General features: G+C 39.8%; 1 protein-coding gene and 1 long non-coding RNA gene across 2 annotated transcripts in view; one reads left to right on the plus strand and one right to left on the minus strand.

Moving 5' to 3' along the window:
- Nucleotides 1-18,398, minus strand: part of SLC15A5 (solute carrier family 15 member 5) — an 89,441-nt gene extending 71,043 nt beyond the window's left edge. Inside the window, 3 exon segments of the mRNA XM_067695792.1 lie at nt 8,198-8,420; nt 18,040-18,311; nt 18,313-18,398. Coding sequence (XP_067551893.1) covers nt 8,198-8,420; nt 18,040-18,311; nt 18,313-18,398 — 581 coding nt within the window.
- LOC137201682 (uncharacterized) overlaps nt 1-24,776 on the plus strand; it is a 208,086-nt gene that overhangs the window by 128,665 nt on the left and 54,645 nt on the right. The window lies entirely within an intron of this gene.

The raw sequence follows: 24,776 nt of genomic DNA on the forward strand, positions 1-24,776 counted from the left end.
CAGTTTTATGCCTTTAGATCTCTATGTTAGGTCAATGATCAGCTTTTAATTAAATTTCTAGTCAGGTGTCATGAGTAACTTTTTCTATTTGATATCCAGTTATTCTAGCACAATTTATTGAAAAGATGATCCTTTCCCCATTGAATTTTTTGGCACCTTTGTTGAAAATCAATTGACCTTATAAACGTGGTTCTTTTTTCTGAATTTCAGTTCTGTTCTACTAATCTATCCTTATGCCAAAACCATACTATCTTTATTACTGTTGCTTTTTCTCTTGTTTTTTAAAACAATTTTATTGAGATATAAGTGAGCTACAATAAACTGCATGTGCTTAAAATGTACAATTTAAGTTTTGAATATGTATGCACCCAATAAGTGATCACCCCTTTCAAAATCATGAACCTCCACTCTCCATAACTGACCTAGAAAAGGAATCAAATGTCAAACATGGCCATGCTGAGCAAGCTGATTGACTGTAATCCACTGATCGCAATTTATTTATCACAGTGCAGCGTGGGTACAAAGTTAGAATTTTCTAGGACAATGCGGTAGAGTCCCTAGGCTCAGCCTCAGGTCATCCTTTCGTGCAGTTGCAAGCTGCACACTTGAACTGTGGCTGTAACAGCCAAGGGAGGCTGGAATTGCAGAGCAATGTTACGGTCCTTTCCATCTTTAAGAACCTCTTTTTTCAAATGCTAAGTATTGCTGAGAAAAAGTCCAAGAGGACACTGTGCGACTCTTCAGTACACCACAGGGGGATGTAAACAGAATTGCTCTAAAGAGGGTCAAGGAAAATTACAATTCTTCCAAGACTTACATCTTGTGAAATATAGTTATAAACCAAAGAATTATAGTGCTGAATATCTCTGTATAGGGAGAGATTTCACATAAAGTACTAAATGTGTTTTAACAAATGCCACCCAACCTATTTGACTGTGTAATTTTCTGGAAGAATTACCTAGTACAATCATGTTTTATATAATCTTTGCTGATCCATGGACAGGACAAGCCATAGATAATTAAGGGTGAAACTGTATATGTCTCAACTGTAAAAAACTAAAAGAAATAAAAATCCACAGTCTTCAAACTCACCATTAAGACTCCTTTCATCTCATAGCTCACCAGCAAATTGAATATATAAAGCACCTCTCACACAGAAAGTCAGAGAGCAAAGCACTAAAGCAAAACAAATACCAGTGATTAAGGAAAATTGAAAGCAGCAGTAAAAATATGTTTCTTTAGTTTACTTTTAAATACAGACTGGGAACTGCAAATAATTGGGGGTATATATAAGTGGTAATTTTTTTTTTTTTGGTCTTCATGATTCTATGGTGTTGAATACAAATATGGGGGAAAAAAACCCTATTGCTGCAAAATTCAGAAAACCTTTTGAGATTATTTATTTTAAACAGTCACCTTAATTTATTTAGTAATAGTTTTTAAAGTCACTCAAATATTCTGTCACTTCTTAGACTGACCAATTTTGACATGCTTCAGACTTATTTTAAGTGATTATAAGAGAAATAGTTTGAAATGGGCTTTCCCACCTACTTGAGAAGGTATTAAAGAGGGGAGAAAAACTTCTGGGTCTTCATAGCCTTAGTGGACAATTTTAAGAGTTCAAACAGGGCTTCCCTGGTGGCGCAGTGGTTGAGAGTCCGCCTGCTGATGCAGCGGACTCGGGTTCGTGCTCCGGTGCAGGAGGGTCCCACGTGCCGTGTCCGGAGCCTGTGCTCCGCAACGGGAGAGGCCACAGCAGTGAGAGGCCCACGTACCGCAGGAAAAAAAAAAAAAAAAAAAGAGTTAAAACAGAATATTTTATTCTGCCTTGAAAAATATTGAGATAATTCACCAGGGGATTTGTGGTTCTTCAATGGGCCAAAATTGAACTGTTTAGAAGAGTCAATGAAACACTGGGGCGCTGATTTCATGGTGGATGGCTGTTGTCAATCATTGCTTCTTTTAGCATAACCACTGGCCCACTGAAGTACTTCAAAGAATATTCTAGCTGACATGAATTTGGAGAAAGAAGGACCAGAAGGAAATCTTGCATTTCCTACTTTTTAAAAAAAAATTTATTGGAGTATAATGATTGCGTTAGTTTCAGGTGTACAGCATAGTGATTCAGTTATACATGTGCATATACTCATTCTTTTTGAGAGTCTTTTCCCATATAGGTTATTACAGAGTACTGAGTAGAGTTCCCTGTGCTATACCGTAGGCCCTTGTTGATGATTTTATATATAGTAGTGTGTGTATGTTACTCCCAAGCTCCTAATTTATCCCTCCTTCCACATTTCCCCTTTGGCAATCATAAGTTTGTTTTCGAAATCTGTGAGTCTGTTTCCGTTTTGTAAATCAGGTCATTTATATCATTTTTTCCTACTTTTTATCTATAAATATTTTTCAACAATGCTATTAAAGAAAAGACGGCTTAATAAAGGAAGATAATTGATTTTGCTGAATCGACAGCATGATTAAAGTAAAAGGTTTACTTTTAATTAAGAAACTGGGGGGGAATGCTTCACTCTCTTTCTCCTGCCCTCCCTGCCTGTGTCACTCCTTTAACTTGCTCTCGTTCCCTTTCTGTCTTTGTTCCCCTGTCTTCTGCCAAATCCCAATTTTAACAGTTGTTTATGTTGTTGAAGAGAAAACCACAGGCCCCAAATGGCGTCACTTGTGCTAAAGCCCATGATACCAAACCTAGGCTTAGATACAGGACTTAATTGCAGTTTCGAGCTTCTCCAGAAATGTAATCTTAATCAAACAGTCTGGAGTTTTCTGGTCGGCATCAATGAGGTCATCTGTCATGTGGGCCCTCTCCATCCCCCAGAAGAAGAGGCAATCTACGTGGTAAAACCCTTGCCTTTCCCTCCCCACCCCACCTCCCCAAAAAGAAGATACCCTGGCCTAAAAATAATGCTTCCTTTTCTTTTGCGAATAGCTCCCTTGCCCTACCCTTCTTCCTATAAAAACCTTCCATTTTGTACAACCCTTCAGAGCACCCTTGTAGTTGCTGGACGGGATGCTGTCCAATTCATGAATCGCCTAATAAAGCCCATTAGGTCTTCAAATTTCTGCCGTTGAATTTTGTTCTTTTTAACAATGTGTATCATTTTCTCATTTCCTGAGTTTGAGATCTTTGAACCACTGCGTGTTTATTGATAAAAATAAGTCCCTGCTGATGCACCTACCAAGCTTAAAAGCTACCAAGCAGGGCTTAAAAAAAGGCAGCAGGGCTGCAGGATCAGTAAGAAATTTCTTCTTTTTTTTTTCTTTCCCCGATACTTTTTAGTTTACATGGTTATATGTTGGAGAGGTATTCTGAGTGTATTTTCTGAAAGTTTACAATTCTGGCCAAGATAATGAAGGAGATGCCTGTTGTAATTGGGGTGAGTGGGTAGCATTTGTTAAACTTGGCTAGAGCCCATGAAAATAGACTTTTGGAAGGTCTAGTGATTTTTTAGAAAGCTACTTACAAGCTATTCCTCAGTATATGCAACTTAGAGGATATTCTGAGTGCAAGCATACCTCAGAGATACTATGGGTCCGGTTCTAGGCCACCGAGGTATAACAGGTTGCACAAAGTTTTCGGTTTCCCAGTATATATAAAAGTTATGTTTACACTCTATTGTAATGTACTAAATGTGCAATAGCATTATGTCTAAAAAGATAACGTGCATGTCTTAATTAAAAATACTTTATTGCAAAAAATGCTAACCACCATCTGAGCCTTCAGCGCATGGTGGTAGTAACATCAAAGATCACTGATCACAGGTCACCATGATAAATATAATAATAATGAAGTTTGCATAGTGTGAGAATTACCAGATGCTTCACAGAGACATGAAGTGAGCAAATGCTTTTGGAAAAATGCCACTGATAGACTTGCTGGACATGGAGTTGCCGCAAACTTTCCTGTAAATTTTACAAAATTTAAAATTTATAAAATTAAAAATTTTATCACTGTGAAGCACAATAAAGCAAAGCAATTTAACGAGATATGCCTGTATTAATGAGTACTAGTAAGACTATTCCATGAACTGTTTTGATTTTGTTAGCTGAAATTATGATTTTACTATTGCAGAATTACGTAAATTCATATTTTGTTTCTCTTCTCAAGGATTAGGTAGAATTTCTCAAACAGGTAGATTTCTAAGTGTGGTAAAAATTGTGAGGAATCATCAAAAATTTCTGAAGCATCCTGGTATGAAATAGGTGCTTCCCTCAATGTTTAGCTCCATTTCTTTTCAAGAATATTTCTAGACCACGTTTGGAATCCACTTTCCTTATGTCTCTGGAACTGTTTTCAAAATTCTGAAGCACTTGCTAAAAATGCCCGTTTGTTCCCCAGCTATGCTCCCAGGAAATTCTGATCTAGGAGGTTGGGGTTGGGCATGGGAAACATTTTTTAACAAAGCCCTCAAGTGATTCTTAAAATCATGCAATGCTGCTTGAGAGCAGTGGTTCTCAAACCTTACTACTTAGGCAGCTTAAAAAAAATCCTAGTCTCTGGTGCCCATCTCAAATCAACATAATCAGAACTTCCGGTGGTAGGGCTCAGGCATCAGTATTTTTTAAGGGTCCTCAGGTGGCTTTCTTGGACATCTAGGATTGAGAATCGCTGCTCTCAAACAACACTCAAGTAAATATTAAAACAGCTTTGGAAAAAAGGCTGTGGGATAATAATTTTTTTACTTCTAGTGTTTTCCCAAGATAAAAGATACTAAATTTGAGCAAGTTTTTAAAAATCAGAACACTTTAGTATGAGACAGATATTATGTAGAGTCAAACTGAGTACCAGATATTCAAAATTTCTGGGATGGAATAAGTCAGTCTCTAGACTTTTTCAAGAAATTTATACCAATCTACTATTTGAGCTTTTAAATAATGTATAATTCACTCTGGTAACTGGTTAGCGACAGACTATGATATGCAGATGGCATGCAAATTATCAGGTGAAATAAATAGAGACACGAGGAAGCAAGATTTAAGGTTAATTGTGGTAGGATTTAAAATTATGGTCATGAACAGACTTAATTATTCACCATTCATTTTGTTTCCAGAAAAGATTCTGCACAGGTGTATTTACCTAGATGATCGCCAGTATGGTAACTCTTATTGTACATGTCAGATTTTGGAAAATGCTGAAAGAGCCAGGTTCCGATCTGGACGATGGCACAAGGAGATGTTGGCAGATTATTATGCCTCTTGATTTCAGGGAGTTTAGCTTTATTCTTTCAGTTAGGTACATAGTCGAGGAAGATCCAGTACCAGATGGTGATGTTGGCTGGGAGGGGTTTTCTCACCTACATTTGGCAGCTCTACTCGGAAGTGGTGCTTTCAGTGCTTTAGACTTCCAGTCTATACTATTTCACATGATCATGGGGAAGCTTTAGGTGGTAGAGATGCAATGACACATCTCATTAAGCGTCCCGTAACTATGAACAGCTGACATCTGTGCTGAAACCAGAACTGGATGCAGCCTTCAAGTGGTTATAGGTTCAAGTGTTGTGTTGCTTTTTTTTTTTTTCAGTTTATAAGTGATTTAATAAGCATAGCACTGCTGTCGTTAAACCAGAAAAATATATGTAGTAGAGACTTGAATTAGAATATATTACTAGGGCTTCCCTGGTGGCGCAGTGGTTGGGGGTCCGCCTGCCGATGCAGGGGACACAGGTTCGTGCCCCGGTCCAGGAGGATCCTACATGCTGCGGAGCAGCTGGGCCCGTGAGCCATGGCCGCTGAGCCTGTGCGTCCAGAGCCTAAAAAAAAAAAAGAATATATTACTAAAGACTTGAATTCAAAAATTTGAAAAGTAGTAAGTCTTTCTGTAGGGAGAGATTAGTGGTCAAAAGTTAGCTGTGTTGCTTTTTTAAAGACACTGATGAAATTCATTATATTAACCAAGCTTGTAATTTCTAGAGGCATTTTTGACTTGGAGAAATAGATTATAAATCAGTGGGCTGCTCATTTTAAAGATGGCCTTCTCCTAAATGGCCTTCCTCTTTCCCAGAAGTTGGACAATGATTTTAGCTGATGACTTATTTATTCGTCATTTAATAACAACAGTCATAGTTACCCTGACTTGAATGCCTATAATGTGCTAGGATACTTTGTGTAAGAACCCCACAACAGCCCTCCAAGTTATCCCCATTCTGTGCTTTGAGAGGTGAAGGAACTTGCCGAAAACCATAAGACTCCTAAGTGACAGAGCCAGGATCCTGCCAGCTATCTGGCTGCCCAGCAGGGACTCTGTTCATCTTGCCACCAACCCCTGCGTTATGTACAAGAATAGAATGAACAGTCATTTCTATAAAGTGCAACAAGCAGCTGTTCATAAAAGTTTAGTATTTGAACTGAGAAAACAACAACAACCGTATTCAGCCTTCAAGGGGCTTATTATTTCTACAGTCTCTTATCACATTAAAGAATAACACCCTGGTTCTTTATACACATTTCTCGGTGCTTAACTTTAAAAAATATTGCATGATTCCTTTATCAGAGATTTTAATGAAATCAGGAAATAATAAGTAACCCAATCGAAATGTGTTCATCCTAAATTTGGCCTGGCTACAGAAATTCATTTTCACCTCATTCCTCATCCCCGCCTTTCCAATGTCCTAAAGCACGAACCCATTGGGTGTTCCCTCCGTTTCCCCAAGGAAATATTTCATTCATATAATGTCTCCTTTGTAATCAACACTGAGAAATGTCACTTTGATTAAACACAACTCTGAATGACTAAGGCGACAGTACAATAAATTCTCCAGAGCTATCTTTCAGAACAACTGATTGCTCTTTAGTCTTAATCCTCCAGAGTCTTATTTAATCAAAATGATGTTGCTAATTAAGGATTAAAACCTCCGAATAGAATAAAAAAGAAGGATTTTTCTTTCTCCTTTGGGCAGGTCAAGGAGGCAGAATTTGCTGTAAGGAAGTAAAAAGTCCCTTCCACCTTTGGTAAAACTGCATTATTCTCTGACGTTTGGACTTAATCCAAAATAGGCCTGAGTGCTTTGTCATATTAATATAGTCGGGGGATGGGGGGGGAAAGAAGGAAAGAAAGAAGGAAACAAAAGAAAGCAGAAAGAAAAACAGAAAGAAAAAGGAACTGTCTTAGATAGCTATATGTACCTAGATAATATTTATTCTAAATTTTTTTCATTTAATGCTTTTAATATGAATTTTCTTTAAACATTTTGTCTGATGCTGTCTGTGCACTGCTTTTATCCATTGCTAACTTTGATGGAATGGCAGAATATTTTAGAAAAATGATACTAACCCATTTCACAGAGAAGAGGAAGCAAAAGACAATATATCTCCAATATATTTGACATCAACTGGTGAATGCCAATAAGAACCACAGAGTTCTCTACTAAATGCTGAAATACTCTATCTTGAGATCAAAATCTCAATTTCTCCTTGACTTTGCATTTGATAATAAAAATTGGTTCCTTGAAAACACATAAAACTGTATAAGAACTCACTAAGAGAGACAAAGCTGTATAGAAATGTAGTTTGATTTCCATGGAATACAAATTCTTTCAGGTGCTGGGGGTGAAGTGGATGTTAAATAGAGATGCTGGTTGGTGTTTTAACGAATTGTAAAATACTTCTTCCATCCTTTTCATCTTTCTGAATTTATAATCTCTGCCGTGTTAGTCTATTACAATGTAGACATAACTAATAATAGCTACTGTTTATTGATTACCACTATGTGCCACATTCTCTGCCAGTAATACACATATTATTACCTCTAATAAAACCCAGGAAGAGGTATTATTATAACCCTTCAGAAATGGTTAAACTCAAAGAAGAAATGACTTGACCAAGGTCAGGCAGCTGTGTGAAGTAGAATTGAGATTTCCACCAAGGCCTGTTTGTTTCCAAAGCCACATTCTATTCACTATGACATGCCATCTCACACTTGTTTACTTGAAGGATCAAGTCATCAGTGTGTTTCAAGAAGGTGCTGGTAAACTGTGTTGGCCTATACCTGACTCATAGGCTCCCAGAATACTGGCTGAATCATTGTCAAAGGTATTGTCCCATTGTCACCCAGCCCAATCAATGACAAAGGCTGAACAACCATCATCAAAACGGGACCAGAGAGCAAGCAATGAGAAATGCCCAAAGGGGGAGGAATGTCTGTTCCCGAGAATGCCTGTTTTCTCTCCTAGCCAGTGCTGCTTACCAGTTAAAAAAGGACACTTGTTTCTGGGATCCATACTCCTGAAGGCTGTAAGCGCCCAGTGGACAGACAATGGTCCTTATTCCTCCTGTGCCGAGGCAGATGGCCACCAGTGCTACGTGAAACAGCCTGGTCTGTTCCTTTTTTGGTATGTTGTCAATCATATGGTGAGTGCCCATGTAGAAACCCTCCAAGGGAAAAGCAGCCACAGATAACAAAGCAGAGCCTATAGATAGAGAAAAAAAAAAAAAAGGAATAAATGTGTATAGACCACTGACTCACCAAACCACATCAGAAATAAGGTTTTTCCTCTGAACGTTGCCTCGTTATGCAATTGTCTTATTAAAATATTAATCATGGCAATTCTGGAGGTAATACGATTTTCCTAAATGTAAATATTTCCCTCAGTATATGTTTTTTTTTGTGTTTTTTTTTTTTTTTTTTGCTGTACGTGGGCCTCTCACGGTTGTGGCCTCTCCCGTTGCAAAGCACAGGCTCCGGACGCGCAGGCTCAGCGGCCATGGCTCACGGGCCCAGCCACTCCGCGGCATGTGGGATCTTCCCGGACCGGGGCACGAACCCGTGTCCCCTGCATCGGCAGGCGGACTCTTAACCACTGCGCCACCAGGGAAGCCCAGTATATGTTTTTAATTAATCCAAAGTCCTAGTTTTTTTCCCCTCAGACTTGAACTATCTCTCAGAGGACATACAAGCAAATCGTGTCCATTTTGACAAAGTTAAAACAATTCAGAAATACCTGATGTGAGACACTAAAGATGTTTGCAGTCCCACCCCCAGAGAAAAAGCACCGTTCACAAGGGTTATTTGTTGTTAATCAACAGAGTGAGAAAAACCGCGATGATCTCAGACATCTCAGAAGCCTGTTAAAGAAAACGTTTTAAGAAGAACGTTATTGTAGTTAGAGGAGAACATAGCCTCTCTTTTCCTTTTCTACTTCGCTTTTTCCTTCTAAATCCCTTTTATTTCTCTCATTTCTCCTGTAGTGGCGTGGAGCCTCCTTTGCCACACACATAGGTGAGAAGGCTGGGGATGGGTGTGAGGTGAGTAATGCAGTACAGGTGGGAAGGAGGGAGGAGAGAATGACAAAGGAAGGTTGAAATCACTTTGCTGTACACCTGAAACTAACACGACATTGTAAATCAACCAGACTTCAATCAAACCCAAAAACAAACCAACAAAAAGAAGATTAAGCTGCCTTCTCACTTCCGTCTTGCAGGGATCAAACTTGAAGACTTTCCTTGTCTAATAATTACCACTCAATTCCATACTTTTGCTAAGCTATTTATAGTTTGCAAAACATCTTTGTGTACTACATTGTTTGATCTTGGAAAAACTTTGTGATGACAGAGGACAGATTTTTTTTTTTTAATTCTGATTTTTCAAAAAAAAAGAAAAAAAAAGAAACAGGTTTGTTGAGGCTAAGTGACCCAATGTTACGGAGTAACCCAGTTGTGATCTCCCTCTTCTTGAAATTCCTGTTATCACATGATCAGATCAATTTTTTTTGGGGGGGGGGTCAATTTGATTAGGGAAAAATGGCTTCTCCATGTTAGTTTTCAACTCCGTTTTATTAACTTGGCATTCACACTTTTTTGGTATAAATTTTTATATAGTCATTTTATGTGGTTAGTTTTCTCAATTAGACTATAAGGGTATTAAAGGCAAAAACTGGGCCTAATGTTTCCATCTCCCATACAGTGGCTTTTGCAATGTGAAGAATGCATGCCCTTAATAGTTGTTTGGTAACAGATTGATTTACCATGAGGGTGGGCCCTTTACTGAGTTTGAAATGTTTCCTGTTAAGGTGAGCCAGATGTGCAGCTAACTTCTCCCTCTCTCTCTCTGCCACTCAGTCTTTATCTCTGGAAGTGTCACGTGAGGCCTGGCTAGGCTAAGGTTATCCAAAGAGGATGGACAGAGAACTGCTTCTTGCAGCAGCCATCTATTTAAAGACAAATTCTTTTAGTGGTAACTTTGTGTAAATTTGAAAGGCACTTTACTTCCATCTTTTGAAAAATGTCATAATACACTGATTGCAGTAGGTAAAAACTTTATTTCTATCTACTTTAAAATTGATGTAATAAAAATACAAGTCATTGACATATAAGATAAAAAGATTCCTTGTTGATGTGTGCTATTGTGCAGTGCACAGTCCGCACACCTGTACTTGGTAGCTCTGTATAAAGCACCATGATGTGTCATATCTCTTGCTAGGTGGTGGGGGTCTGCTGGTTCCTCCCATCAGGAGCGAATGCATCCATCGGAGAAGGCACACATGCAGGTGGACAATTATAATGGGGCAAATGCAATCACTTGGGTATGATCAGAGCGTGGCTGAGCACAGAGGAGCTAGCAACGAACACTACGTGAATCTTTTTTTTTTTTTTAACATCTTTATTGGAGTATAACTGCTTTCCAATGGTGTGTTAGTTTCTGCTTTATAACAAAGTGAATCAGCTGTATGTATACATATATCCCCATATCTCTTCCCTCTTGGGTCTCCCTCCCTCCCACCCTCCCTATCCCACCCCTCTAGGTGGTCGCAAAGCACCGAGCTGATCTCCCTGTGCTATGCGGCTGCTTCCCACTAGCTATCTACCTTATGTTTGGTAGTGTATATATGTCCATGCCTCTCTCTCGCTTTGTCACAGCTTACCCTTCCCCCTCCCCATATCCACAAGTCCATTCTCTAGTAGGTCTGTGTCTTTATTCCTGTCTTACCCCTAGGTTCTTCATGACATTTTTTTCCTTAAATTCCATATATATGTGTTAGCATACGGTATTTGTATTTCTCTTTCTGACTTACTTCACTCTGTATGACAGACTCTAGGTCTATCCACCTCATTACAAATAGCTCAATTTCGTTTCTTTTTATGGCTGAGTAATATTCCATTGTATATATAGGCCACATCTTCTTTATCCATTCATCCGATGATGGGCACTTAGGTTGTTTCCATCTCTGGGCTATTGTAAATAGAGCTGCAATGAACATTTTGGTACATGACTCTTTTTGAATTATGGTTTTCTCAGGGTATATGCCCAGTAGTGGGATTGCTGGGTCATATGGTAGTTCTATTTGTAGTTTTTTAAGGAACCTCCATACTGTTCTCCACAGTGGCTGTATCAATTTACATTCCCACCAGCAGTGCAAGAGGGTTCCCTTTTCTCCACACCCTCTCCAGCATTTATTGTTTCTAGATTTTTTGATGATGGCCATTCTGACTGGTGTGAGATGATATCTCATTGTGGTTTTGATTTGCATTTCTCTAATGATTAATGATGTTGAGCATTCTTTCATGTGTTTGTTGGCAGTCTATATATCTTCTTTGGAGAAATGTCTGTTTAGATCTTCTGCCCATTTTTGGATTGGGTTGCTTGGTTTTTTGTTATTGAGCTGCATGAGCTGCTTATAAATTTTGGAGATTAATCCTTTGTCAGTTGCTTCATTTGCAAATATTTTCTCCCATTCTGAGGGTTGTCTTTTGGTCTTGTTTATGGTTTCCTTTGCTGTGCAAAAGCTTTGAAGTTTCATTAGGTCCCATTTGTTTATTTTTATTTCCATTTCTCTACAAGGTGGGTCAAAAAGGATCTTGCTGTGATTTATGTCATAGAGTGTTCTGCCTGTGTTTTCCTCTAAGAGTTTGATAGTTTCTGGGCTTACATTTAGGTCTTTAATCCATTTTGAGCTTATTTTTGTGTATGGTGTTAGGGAGTGATCTAATCTCATACTTTTATATGTACCTGTCCAGTTTTCCCAGCACCACTTATTGAAGAGGCTGTCCTTTCTCCACTGTACATTCCTGCCTCCTTTATCAAAGATAAGGTGACCATATGTGCGTGGGTTTATCTCTGGGCTTTCTATCCTGTTCCATTGATCTATCTTTCTGTTTTTGTGCCAGTACCACACTGTCTTGATTACTGTAGCTTTGTAGTATAGTCTGAAGTCAAGGAGCCTGATTCCTCCAGCTCCGTTTTTCATTCTCAAGATTGCTTTGGCTATTCAGTGTCTTTTGTGTTTCCATACAAATTGTGAAAGTTTTTGTTCTAGTTCTGTGAAAAATGCCAGTGGTAGTTTGATAGGGATTGCATTGAATCTGTAGATTGCTTTGGGTAGTAGAGTCATTCTCACAATGTTGATTCTTCCAATCCAAGAACATGGTATATCTCTCCATCTATTTGTATCATCTTTAATTTCTTTCATCAGTGTCATAGTTTTCTACATACAGGTCTTTTGTCTCCTTAGGTAGGTTTCTTCTTAGGTATTTTATTCTTTTTGTCGCCATGGTAAATGGGAGTGTTTCCTTAATTTCTCTTTCATATTTTTCATCATTAGTGTATAGGAATGCAAGAGATTTCTGTGCATTAATTTTGTATCCTGCTAATTTACCAAATTCATTGATTAGCTCTAGTAGTTTTCTGGTAGCATCTTTAGGATTCTCTATGTATAGTATCATGTCATCTGCAAACAGTGCCAGCTTTACTTCTTTTCTGATTTGGATACCTTTTACTTCCTTTTCTTCTCTGATTGCTGTGGCTAAAACTTCCAAAACTATGTTGAATAAGAGTGGTGACAGTGGGCAACCTTGTGTTTTTCCTTATCTTAGTGGAAATGCTTTCAGTTTTTCACCATTGAGGACAATGTTGGCTGTGGGTTTGCCATATATGGCCTTTATTATGTTGAAGGAAAGTTCCCTCTATGCCTACTTTTTATCATAAATGGTTTTTATCATAAATGGGTGTTGAATTTTGTTGAAAGCTTTCTCTGCATCTAATGAGATGATCATATGTTTTTTCTCCTTCAATTTGTTAATATGGTGTATCACATTGATTGATTTGCATATATTGAAGAATCCTTGCATTCCTGGAATAAACCCCACTTGGTCATGGTGTATGATCCATTTAATGTGCTGTTGGATTCTGCTTGCTAGTATTTTGTTGAGGATTTTTGCATCTATGTTCATCAGTGATATTGGCCTGTAGTTTTCTTTCTTTGTGACATCCTTGTCTGGTTTTGGTATCAGGGTGATGGTGGCCTCGTAGAATTAGTTTGGGAGTGTTCCTCCCTCTGCTATATTTTGGAAGAGTTTGAGAAGGATAGGTGTTAACTCTTCTCTAAATGTTTGATAGAATTCGCCTGTGAAGCCATGTGGTCCTGGGCTTTTGTTTGTTGGAAGATTTTTAATCACAGTTTCAATTTCAGTGCTTGTGATTGGTCTGTTCATATTTTCTATTTCTTCCTGATTCAGTCTTGGCAGGTTGTGCATTTCTAAGAATTTGTCCATTTCTTCCAGGCTGTCCATTTTATTGGCATTTCATTCTTTTTTCTTTATTCTGCTCTGCAGTAGTTATTTCCACTATTTTATCTTCCAGGTCACTTATCCGTTCTTCTGCCTCAGCTACTCTGCTATTGATCCCATCTAGAGTACTTTTAATTTCATTTATTGTGTTGTTCATCGTTGTTTGTTTCATCTTTAGTTCTTCTAGGTCCTTGTGAAATATTTCTTGCATTTTGTCTGTTCTATTTCCAAGATTTTGGATCATCTTTACTATCATTATTCTGAATTCTTTTTCAGGTAGACTGCCTATTTCCTCTTCATTTGTTAGGTCTGGTGGGTTTTTATCTTGCTCCTTCATCTGCTGTTTTTCTGTCTTCTCATTTTGCTTATCTTACTGTGTTTGGGGTCTCCTTTTTGCAGGCTGCAGGTTCATAGTTCCTGTTGTTTTTCGTGTCTGTCCCCAGTGGCTAAGGTTGGTTCAGTGGGTTGTGTAGGCTTCCTGATGGAGGGAACTAGTGCCTGTGTTCTGGTGGATGAGGCTGGATCTTGTCTTTCTGGTGGGCAGGTCCATGTCTGGTGGTGTGTTTTGGGGTGTCTGTGGACTTGTTATGATTTTAGGCAGCCTCTCTGCCAATGGGTGGGGTTGTGTTCCTGTCTTGCTAGTTGTTTGGCATAGGATGTCCAGCACTGTAGCTTGCTGGTCATTGAGTGAAGCTGGGTGCTGGTGTTGAGATGGAGATCTCTGGGAGATTTTCACCATTTGATATTATGTGGAGCTGGGAGGTCTCTTGTGGACCAGTGTCCTGAAGTTGGCTCTCCCTCCTCAGAGGCACAGCACTGACTCCTGGCTGCTGCACCAAGAGCCTTTCATCTACACGGCTCAGAATAAAAGGGAGAAAAAGTAGAAAGAATGAATTAGTAGAAGGAGAAAGAAAGAAAGAAAGAAAGAAAGAAAGGAAGGAAGGAAGGAAGGAAGGAAGGAAGGAGGGAGGAAGGAAGGAGGGAAGGAAGGAAAAAAAGAAAGGAGAAAAGTAAAATAAAGTAATGTAAAATATAATAAAGTTATTAAAATAAAAAAATAATTATTAAGAGAAAAAAATTTAAAAAACGGACGGATAGAACCCTAGGACAAATGGTAGAAGCAAAGCTATACAGACAAAATCACACACAGAAGCATACACATACACACTCACAAAAAGAGGAAAAGGGGAAAAAATAATAAATCTTGTTCTCAAGTCCACCTCCTTAATTTGGGATGATTCGTTGTCTATTCATGTATTCCACAGATGCAGGGTACATCAAGTTGATTGTGGCGCTTTAATCCGCTGCTCCTGAAGCTGCTGGGAGAGATTTCCCTTTCTCTTCTTTGTTCGTACAGCTCCCAGGGGCTCAGCTTTGGATTTGGCTCCGCCTCTGCGTGTAGGTCGCCAGAGGGCGTCTGTTCTTAGCTCAGACAGGACGGGGTTAAAGGCGCAGCTGCTTCGGGGGCTCTAGCTCAATCAGGCCGGGGGGAGGGAGGAGCACGGAGGGCGGGGCAGGCCTGCAGCGGCAGAGGCCGGCATGACGTTGCACCAGCCTGAGGCGCGCTGTGCGTTCTCCTGGGGGAGTTGACCCTGGATCCCGGGACCCTGGCAGTGGCGGGCTGCACAGGCTCCCCGGAAGGGAGGTGTGGAGAGTGACCTGTGCTCGCACACAGGCTTTTTGGTGGCGGCAGCAGCAGCCTTAGCGTCTCATGCCCGTCTCTGGGGTCCGCGCTTTTAGCCGCGGCTCGCGCCCGTCTCTGGAGCTCCTTTAAGCAGCGCTCTTAATCTCCTCTCCTCGCGCAGCAGGAAACAAAGAGGTAAGAAAAAGTCTCTTGCCTCTTCGGCAGCTCCAGACTTTTCCCCGGACTCCCTCCCGGCCAGCCGTGGCGCACTAACCCCCTGCAGGCTGTGTTCACGCCGCCAACCCCAGGCCTCTCCCTGGGATCCGACCGAAGCCCGAGCCTCAGCTCCCAGCCCCGCCCGCCCCGGCGGGGGAGCAGACAAGCCTCTCGGCCTGGTGAGTGCCTGTCGGCCCTGATTCTCTGTGCGGGAATCTCTCCGCTTTGCCCTCCGCACCCCGGTTGCTGCGCTCTCCTCCGCGGCCCCGAAGCTTTCCCCCTCCGCCACCCGCAGTCTCCGCCCGCGAAGGGGCTTCTAGTGTGTGGAAATCTTTCCTCCTTCACAGCTCTCTCCCGCTGGTGCAGGTACCGTCCCTATCCTTTTGTCTCTGTTTATTCTTTTTTCTTTTGCCCTACCCAGGTACATGGGGGGGTTCTTGCCTTTTGGGAGGTCTGAGGTCTTCTGCCAGCGTTCAGTAGGTGTTCTGTAGGAGTAGTTCCACGTGTAGATGTATTTCTGGTGTATCTGTGGGGGGGGGAAGGTGATCTCCGCGTCTTACTCTTCCGCCATTTTCCCGGAAGCCTCCCACTACATGAATCTTGAAGGAAGGGCCAGGAGTTTTCATGTCTCGGATATGGGATGGAAAGGTAAAGGAAAATGACAATTTCAGGCAGAGAAAAGAGCAGATGTAACATTAGAAAAGTAGGGAAGCCCGTGAGGAGAAGTTCCGCCTGATTGGGGTCGTGTACTGAGACAGAAGTTTGGAGAGGTAAATTTGGGACAGGTTCTAAAGGTTCTTATAAACTAAATTGGCTTTTACATTTTAGATAATAGAGCCAATGTATAGATTTATTCTTTTAGGAAGTCAGTGTTTTTTGGTAGAAACAGCACTGGGGTCACACTGATGACTGACAGCCAGTAAGCAGGCCACTGTAATGGTCAAGAAGATGAAGGCTGCATTTTTGAGCTAAGGTTGTAGCAATACAGACAGAAGACACATTTTTGATGGAACCTCTGATACTTAGTGACTGGTTGGAATTTTATGACATCCATGAGTGGGGGACACCAGGAAACAACTTTGAGTAGGAAACTGAATGGTCGTGGAATTGACTTGCCTTCTGTTTGCCAAATTCTAAGTTGGGACTTCAGTCCTAGTCTGATGACTTACACAGGAATTTAGACTGATGGGAATCACCATGTTAAACAAGAAGTTACCTAATGCCACTGACATGACCTGTTACCAAGTGAAGAAGAGTAAATCATGCTTCAATGTCTCCTCATCAGAAAACATTCCCTGACACAGAAGAGCCACCTTGTCACTCTCTAGTCCATCCTGTCCCCTTCCTCAGCTTTTTTTTCATCATCACACATTACCACCCAACATAATAGCTATTTATTACTTGATTTTCCCTCTCCCCACATCAGAAAGTCAACTTCATAAGAAAAGAGACTGCTTTCTTCTCTGTTGGGTTCCAGATCCTGGAACAATGTCTAGCACAGAGTAGTCAATGATAAACACTTATGGAATGGTGAACAAATATTTGCCATGCAGTGACTTAGTTTTTATTTCATGGAACTGAAACAGTGAAGAAGCGTACAAGTTTGAATCACGCTCTGATCGATTCAGTGAATGGTACTTTACCATCTGATTGGAATTGTGTGTAGGTTGAGTAGCTGATACCCATCACTTCCTCATTCACCTCCCCTGTCCCCCAAAACTGCATTTCTGCTGCACTGGTCAGTTTTGATGAACTGCCTACCTAAGTTCCTCAGCTCAGAACTTGGAGTTAATTTCCATCATATTTGTGACCTTACATAGTTGATGAGTTTTTATGGTTTTATGTTCTTTCCTGGATTGACACTTCTCCATCACCTAGACCAACATCCTGAGATTTTCTGTTCTCTCTCTAACCTCTCACTGTGATTGTCAGTCCTGTTTATTGAAGCATTTCACAAATGTGTTCATATCTTCAGTAACTCCTTCTTGTCTAGAAGAGCAACCTGAACTTCCCAGGCTAAATTTCTAGACTGTTCATCAACTTGATCTCTATTTCATATCAGACAAATTTGATATTTCCCCAACATTGCTTGCAATCACGTCACTCCCAAACTTTTGTAGATCTATTTCTTTTTTGTTATGTAAAGAAGCACAGTGTAGCGTTAAATTCATTCATTTTTTAGCATGTAGCCATACTTCATAATATGGAAATCATGTCTTCAAGTGCAATCTTAATTATTATATGACTAATTAAAAGACCACCTTTTGATGAAAACGTTTCTACATGTACTTCAAAACAACTTTTTAGCACACTTCACTTTAGTTGTGAAGCAAATGAACTTCATATTTCACATAGAATTTGTCACAAATTTTGGCTTGTGGTAGGAAGGGGGGAAAGGAGGGAATTCTGCAGAGTATAGAAAACAGACATTTAAAGAGATAATTATTATAAAATATAATCAGTGCAATGATAAAAGTATCAAAGCATCCTCTAACACACACACACACACACACACACTTAGTAGTATCCCTCAAATAATACAGAGAATAAACTAAATTGAAGCAATATTCTTAGCTCATTTATTACATCTTATGCTAAAACAAAGTGGGTGTAGCATAAATCAAACGTTCTAATAAAAATCCACTAAAATAAGTTGTAAAACAATCCAGTCAGAAGTGGACACTCACCTAGAAAATGCAGAAATAAGCAAACCTGTACCAGTTTGTTTCTTCCTAGACATACATCAGCAAGCCATCCTGCAAACACCGGGGTAAGGATTGACGTTCCAATAAAACACAAGTTCAAAATGGCGGCTTGGTAATTGTGATAGCCAAGCTTGACGGTGCAAAAAGGGATCATATTGCAGACGACTTCAAAGAAAGTGAACCTCTCACACAGCTCCACCAGAAGCAAACAGATTCCAACTTGAAATTTTTTCAGAGTATGATGAAGACAAATAACCAATATGTCTTACAGTTTTCTCCTTCTCAATTCTGTGATTTAAGGGTACTTTCTCATCGGTGTTTTTAAAGCCTGTAACAGACATGACTACCCTCCTTGAAGACTACTTATGCTAGTGGTTTGAACTTGGTGATTTTTCCCGCACTCCTCTAATGAAAAAATAAATAAGATCTTTGCTTTGAATTTCACAACTCCATGCTAAGTTTCATACTTTTTTTTGCACATTAGTGTTGTTCATTTTGCTGATCGAAGAGCACAAGAAAAGAGACATGAGTATTTAAACCATGGTAGCTCAGTGTAGCCAAATCTGATTTGTTCGTCTAATTACTTAGAGGCTAAATTAGGCTCTTCCTGCAAATTTATATTGAATTACATGAATCCAGTTGAATACGTGTGGAAACTCATCTGCCTCACACTGATAAAGTTTAAATACGGAGGCAGAAGAAGCAGTTTTTCAGGAGAATTTGAGCACTAGATCAAGAAATAATTTGAGTCTAATAATTTCTGATACTTTAATTAAACAAGCCAGAACAGTACCAAGAGATAAAGCGCGAAAGGAAATCTGTTTTGAGGGGGCAGGATATCTTATCATTATTACATTTCTTGTTATTTTTGGTTGGAATTCTGATAAGAAAGCTAATTAGGTAACAGAAGTGCTAGTACATTTAGGTAACAAGCAGAGTTTGCAAGAAAGTAATTTAAGTGCACTAATGAAAAGAGAAAATATTAAACAAAACCCGTCTTCCTTTAAGTTGACCCCAGGCTTGTAGAACAGCCTCTCGGAGGAAATCAGTGAAAGGCACTATTTGACTCATTATTACTCAGCAACAGGGGTACAGCAACTATCCTACACATGCTTTGGGGAATATTGGATCAGGTATCACCCTGACCCTTCAGCTGGGTGAATGGATGTTAACATTCTGTTTCGGAAAGCAGAAGAGCACAAATTAAGCTGAAAAAGCAGCCGTATGATAATTCATTCTTTTTTATGACTGACTAATTTCCATTGTGTATATATTATATATAGCACATCTTCTTTATCCATTCATCTGTCGATGGACACTTAGGTTGCTTCCGTGTCTTGTCTATTGTAAATAGTGCTTCCATGAACATTGGGATGCAGGTATCTTTTCAAATAGGGTTTTTGTCATTTCTGAACATACACCAAGGAGTGGGGTTGCTGGATCATATGGTAACTCTATTTTACTTTTTTAAGGAACCCATATTGTTTTCCATAGTGGCTGCACCAATTTTCATTCCCACCAACAGTGTAGCAGTTCCTTTTCCTCATACCCTCTCCAGCATTTAATATTTGTAGACTTTTTGGTGATGGTCATTCTGACCAGTGTGAGGTGATAGCTCATTGTAGTTTTGATTTGCAGTTCTCTAATAATTAGCAGTGTTGAACATCTTTTCATGTGCGTTTTGGCTATCTGTATGTCTTCTTTGGGAAAATGTCTAGTTAGATCTTCTGCCCAAGTCAGAGAAAGACAATTGTATGATATCACTTATATGTGGAATCTAAAAAAATAATACAAATGAATTTATTCACAAAACAGAAATACACTCACATAGGAACAAACTTATGGTTACCAAAGGGGAAATAAGAGATAAATTTACCAAAGGGATAAATTAGGAGCTTAGGACTAACAGATACACACTACTATATATAAAATAAACAACAAGGCTTTACTGTATAGCACAGCTATATTCAATAACTTGTAATAACCTATAATAGAAAAGAATCTGTAAAAATACATATGTATAACTGAATAACTTTGCTGTACACCTGAAACACAATTTTATAAAAATATATATACTAAAATTTAAAAAAAAAGCAGCCGTAAAAGGGAACATTTTAACAGTTAGGGGTTTAGCAGCAAGGACATAGGAAGACAAGGGAATGGAATTATTGGGTCAAAGTCATAATAATTCAAAACATAGGGGGTGAGTATAGGAATGTTATTTTCATGTTGGAGTCGAAAGCAAAAGACTGATAAAAGCTTTTGATGCTAATTCTTATCTTTAACCTAAGAGATTGGGTGCAAAACACTTTGTGTTGACCTCTTCTAAGAGTCTCGTAATGGCGGCTATTTTCATCCACTCAGCATCACTTCTCCCCCCTTTGGTAACAATGCCCTGTTTTTCCTTTTTATAGAGTGATCATGCAATTTATTATCGAAACTTGGACACGTTTGTGAGTGAAAGTGATGCTACTTATAGTTATTCCTAAAAAACAGATACACACTGGGATTGTCTAGGGCAAACCCCAGCCTGTAGCCATCCTACCTTTGGGGAATGACATCCATCTATACTTGAGATCTCGGTGGGGCTTTCTCCTGGCCAAGGGGATCAGCACATGGTCTAAGATAGTACTTTTGCTGTTTCTCCACAGGCATTTTTATCATAAGTGGAATGACAAGATTAGAAATGGTGGAAGCTGAGTCAGATGGCCTTACCAAAAAGGGATTGCCCACGTGGCCCTGATGGAGAACTCAGCGCCACCATGGTCCTTATCCTTTAAGGAGACACGATTAGTTTTTCCTTCTATAAAGGACTCAATTTCCAATCAATTTTGGTTTAACTTATCCCCATTAGGTTTCTGTGACTTACAAAGAGTCTTCAGTGATACTTTGTTTTTATTTGCTGCAAATGGAAGGGAAAGTTGGTCCCCAGCCACTGGCTGATATATTTAGCCAGTATCTGACAAAGGTCTCTTGGAGTGTGATTTCCCAAGCAGGGCAGCACCGCCTCTTCCCGGGGCCTGGTGATGATTGTGTTTGACTTCTGTGCATCCTTGCCCAAGAACATGACACACATGGTGGGGACCTGTCGTGCGAGGGTGGTTATTCAGGGACAGCAACAGTATTTGCTGAGTAGTGTTGAAACAACAGCAAAGCACCTCTTTCTTATTGGTATTTCTCAATACCAAGCTCAGAATGAGCTTAAAGGACAAGTTCCAACTTCACTTGAGAAGGATATACTTGGCAGGATTCACTTGGCAGGATATACTGCATACCATCTTCATCAACACACATGAGCCCTTAAGTGAGAACTTAGGCATACTTTAGCTTTATGCAACCCTATCCTACCCCCAACACCCTCGGGCTTGTTCTCTGCCCCTCCCACTCCGTGCCACCCTTAATAAAGTGATATTTTTCCTCCATTATAGAAACAGGTATGCACATTAGATACAATTTGGAAAATGTCTCAAAATAGAAGAAAAAAACGAACAGTGAATGTTTTTGAAGCATTTCTTTTGATGTTGTCCCCTCATGGCTAGTTTTTATTAGTAGGCTTTAAATATTTAAATTGTATAAAATTACTGTATGTTTTCTACCCCTTTTGTAAGTAATGTTATAAGCACTTTAACATGCCATTGTGAACTTTTTATAAACATGAATTTTTGTGGTTGCGTTAATAGATAGATACATGGCTCACTTAACTATTCCTCCATTTTGGGTTAGTTACATTTGTCTCAGATCAGTTATAAGTCAGTCTTTCTTTAACTTTGGACCATGAAACCACATTTAAAAGAAAAGACAGCTTTATCAGCAATACTTTAATGAATATTTGTGCTTAAAGCTTCCCATTCCCGGATTATATCTTTAGGCTGGTTTTTCAGAAACAATATTACTGGGTTAAAGTGTGGGAAAGTTTTTAGACATCTTGATATATAATGTCAAATTACAATGCAAATTTCAGGCATTTTTTAAAATTAAAAAGCCTGTATTATTTTTGGAATGTAAAAACTATACTTATCACTAGAATTTTTCATTGGAAAGACAAAAGTCATGTCAACATGTGGGGTAATAATGTTGACCATACTTGTAGGTACTGAAATATGTATCTTATTTATTAGAAAAAATTAGTCAGAAGCTTATTTGATGACCTAATGACTACCCATGATTTTTACTGAGCACCCAGAACCTGAATGCTTCTGATCCCATAAGGGTTGCATTGGGAACATACCAGAAATGTAAGCCCTGCTTTTTTTTTTTTTTTTTTTTGCGGTACGCGGGCCTCTCACTGTTGTGGCCTCTCCCGTTGCGGAGCACAGGCTCCGGACGCGCAGGCTCAGCGGCCATGGCTCACGGGCCTAGCCGCTCCGCGGCATGTGGGATCTTCCCAGACCGGGGCACGAATCCGTGTCCCCTGCATCGGCAGGCGGACTCTCAACCTCTGCGCCACCAGGGAAGCCCAAGCCCTACTTTTAAGGAGGCTATTTTTAACAATGTAGGATTAAAAAGCATTTCTATAAAATATATCCAAGTTGATTATGAATTTTGAGAAAACTGTAGTGTCTTCCAAAATGATTTTACAGCGTGTTGCAGTAATACTTTCACATTTTATGTGTACTTACAGGATAATTTTCATAGGTCCTCTAAACACTTAATAAATTTTTTTTTTTTTTAGACAATGTTTTTCAAATAAATTTATTTATTTATTTTGGCTGCATTGGGTCTTCGTTGCTGTGCATGGGCTTTCTCTCTAGTTGCAGAGAGCGGTGGCTACTCTTAGTTGCGGTGCGCGGGCTTCTCACTGCGGTGGCTTCTCTTGTGGCGGAGCACGGGCTCTAGGGAGACGGGCTTCAGTAGTTACGGTTCGTGGGCTCTAGAGTGCAGGCTCATTAGTTGTGGCGCACGGGCTTAGTTGCTCCGTGGTATGTGGGATCCTGGACGAGGGCTCAAACCCGTGTCCCTGCATTGGCAGGCGGATTCTTAACCACTGCGCCACCAGGGAAGTCCCTTAATAAGTGTTTTTAAGGGAAGATTTTTCTAGCTCAATAGTTCTCCGTAAATGTTATGCACAAAGGTCAGTGGAAGATATTTGTTCTTTTAGGCCTATCGATTCCATTTAATTCCATTGACTATGAGGTTTCGTAGCTGATTTGAAAACAATGTCAAGAACATGGGGATTGGTCTTACTATAATTTAACTATTAAAAACCGTGCATGAAAGACTTGTTGGAGAGCAATTTGTGCTTCGTCATCTGGTTGTAAAGTGGAACTGGAAATGTACACGTTGGGCTATGGACTCGTTTTGGGAAACGACCTTCTCTGTGTTAACCCCTACTCCTCTATTATAAAGAGGCTCCGGCGGTTGTATAATATCTATACCTCGATCCTTCTGTCAAGTGTGGAGGAGATTTACTTCCGCCCCCCACAGATCATAGCTCATACAGTCCCAAGAACATAGAAAATGTACCATCATTCTCCTTTCTCTGAGGATAACTAAGAATGAAGGCCATTGCACTCCTAAGGGGTTTTTCCTCTACTGTGCAATGATTATTATGAATCTTGCTGTTGCGTTGAAGTCTACATAGAAGGTGTATTTGTATAAAGTAAGTAAGGCGGGAATGAGTTATAGCATGTACACTGTAATAGTTAATCTTCTGTGCCAACTTGGTTGAGCCACTATACCCAGATATTTGGTCAAACATTATTCTGGATGTTTGTGTGACGATGTTTTTGGATGTGATTTATTAATACATTTAAATCAGTAACTTTGAGTAAAGCAGCTTGCTTCATCCAATCAACTGAAGACCTGAGTAGAGCAAAAGGCTAATTCCCCCGGAGGAAGAAGAATTCTCTAGCAGGTTGCCTTTGAACTTCACCTGCAGCATCGGCTCTTCCAGATTTTCCAGCAGACTACCTATGGACTCGAACTCTAAATCTTTTCTGAGTCTCCAGCCCGCCAGCCCCCTCGATCAGATTTTAGACCCAATAGATCTCCCTAATCATGAGAGCCAATTCCTTAAAATGAGACTCTTACTATATATTTGCACTTCCTATTGGTTCTCTTTCTCTGGAGAATCCTGACTTCTACAGACACCACCCATAGTGCCCCTGTTTTTCTTCCTGCTTTGACCAAGAACGAAAGAGAAAGACAAGCTTAAGAATAGGGAATCGATAGCTCTCAGTTCTGTATGTTTAACTGAGACATTCTCCTGGGTTCCTGGTAAATGCGTGGACCTCTCCATCTAGATTTCTGCTGAAAAGGCAAACTCGTCACATTCTAAGCTTAACTCATTATCTTCTTTCCAGGTCCTTGGTCTCTTGCTCGACTTTCTAGTTCATGACTCAAATATTCAAACTAGACTATGTCTTCGACTCTTTATTTCTTCCTTATCTACCTTTTCCCAGAAAGTTTTTATTGAGTACCTACCATGTGGCAGGTACTATCCTTGACTTTGGGGGCAGGGAGTGCTGTCAATCCAACCTGTTAAATATTTCACAAATCCTTGTTTTTCCTTCACCATTTCTGATTTATGTTAGCTTGAGCTCTTAACCTTTCTCCTTGCACCACTGCTCCAACATTGCCTCCTTCTACGTCAAACCTCAGTCATTTGTACATCACTGTCATCAGTTTGTGTACTCTCTTGCCCCTCTGACTGTCCTGAGTTTTGCCATATTGATACTAATTACTTAATAGTCATTTAAAATGATTTACTTTCAAAAATA

This window comes from Pseudorca crassidens, chromosome 11 (assembly GCF_039906515.1).
Source record: "Pseudorca crassidens isolate mPseCra1 chromosome 11, mPseCra1.hap1, whole genome shotgun sequence".
Lineage (NCBI taxonomy): Eukaryota > Metazoa > Chordata > Mammalia > Artiodactyla > Delphinidae > Pseudorca > Pseudorca crassidens.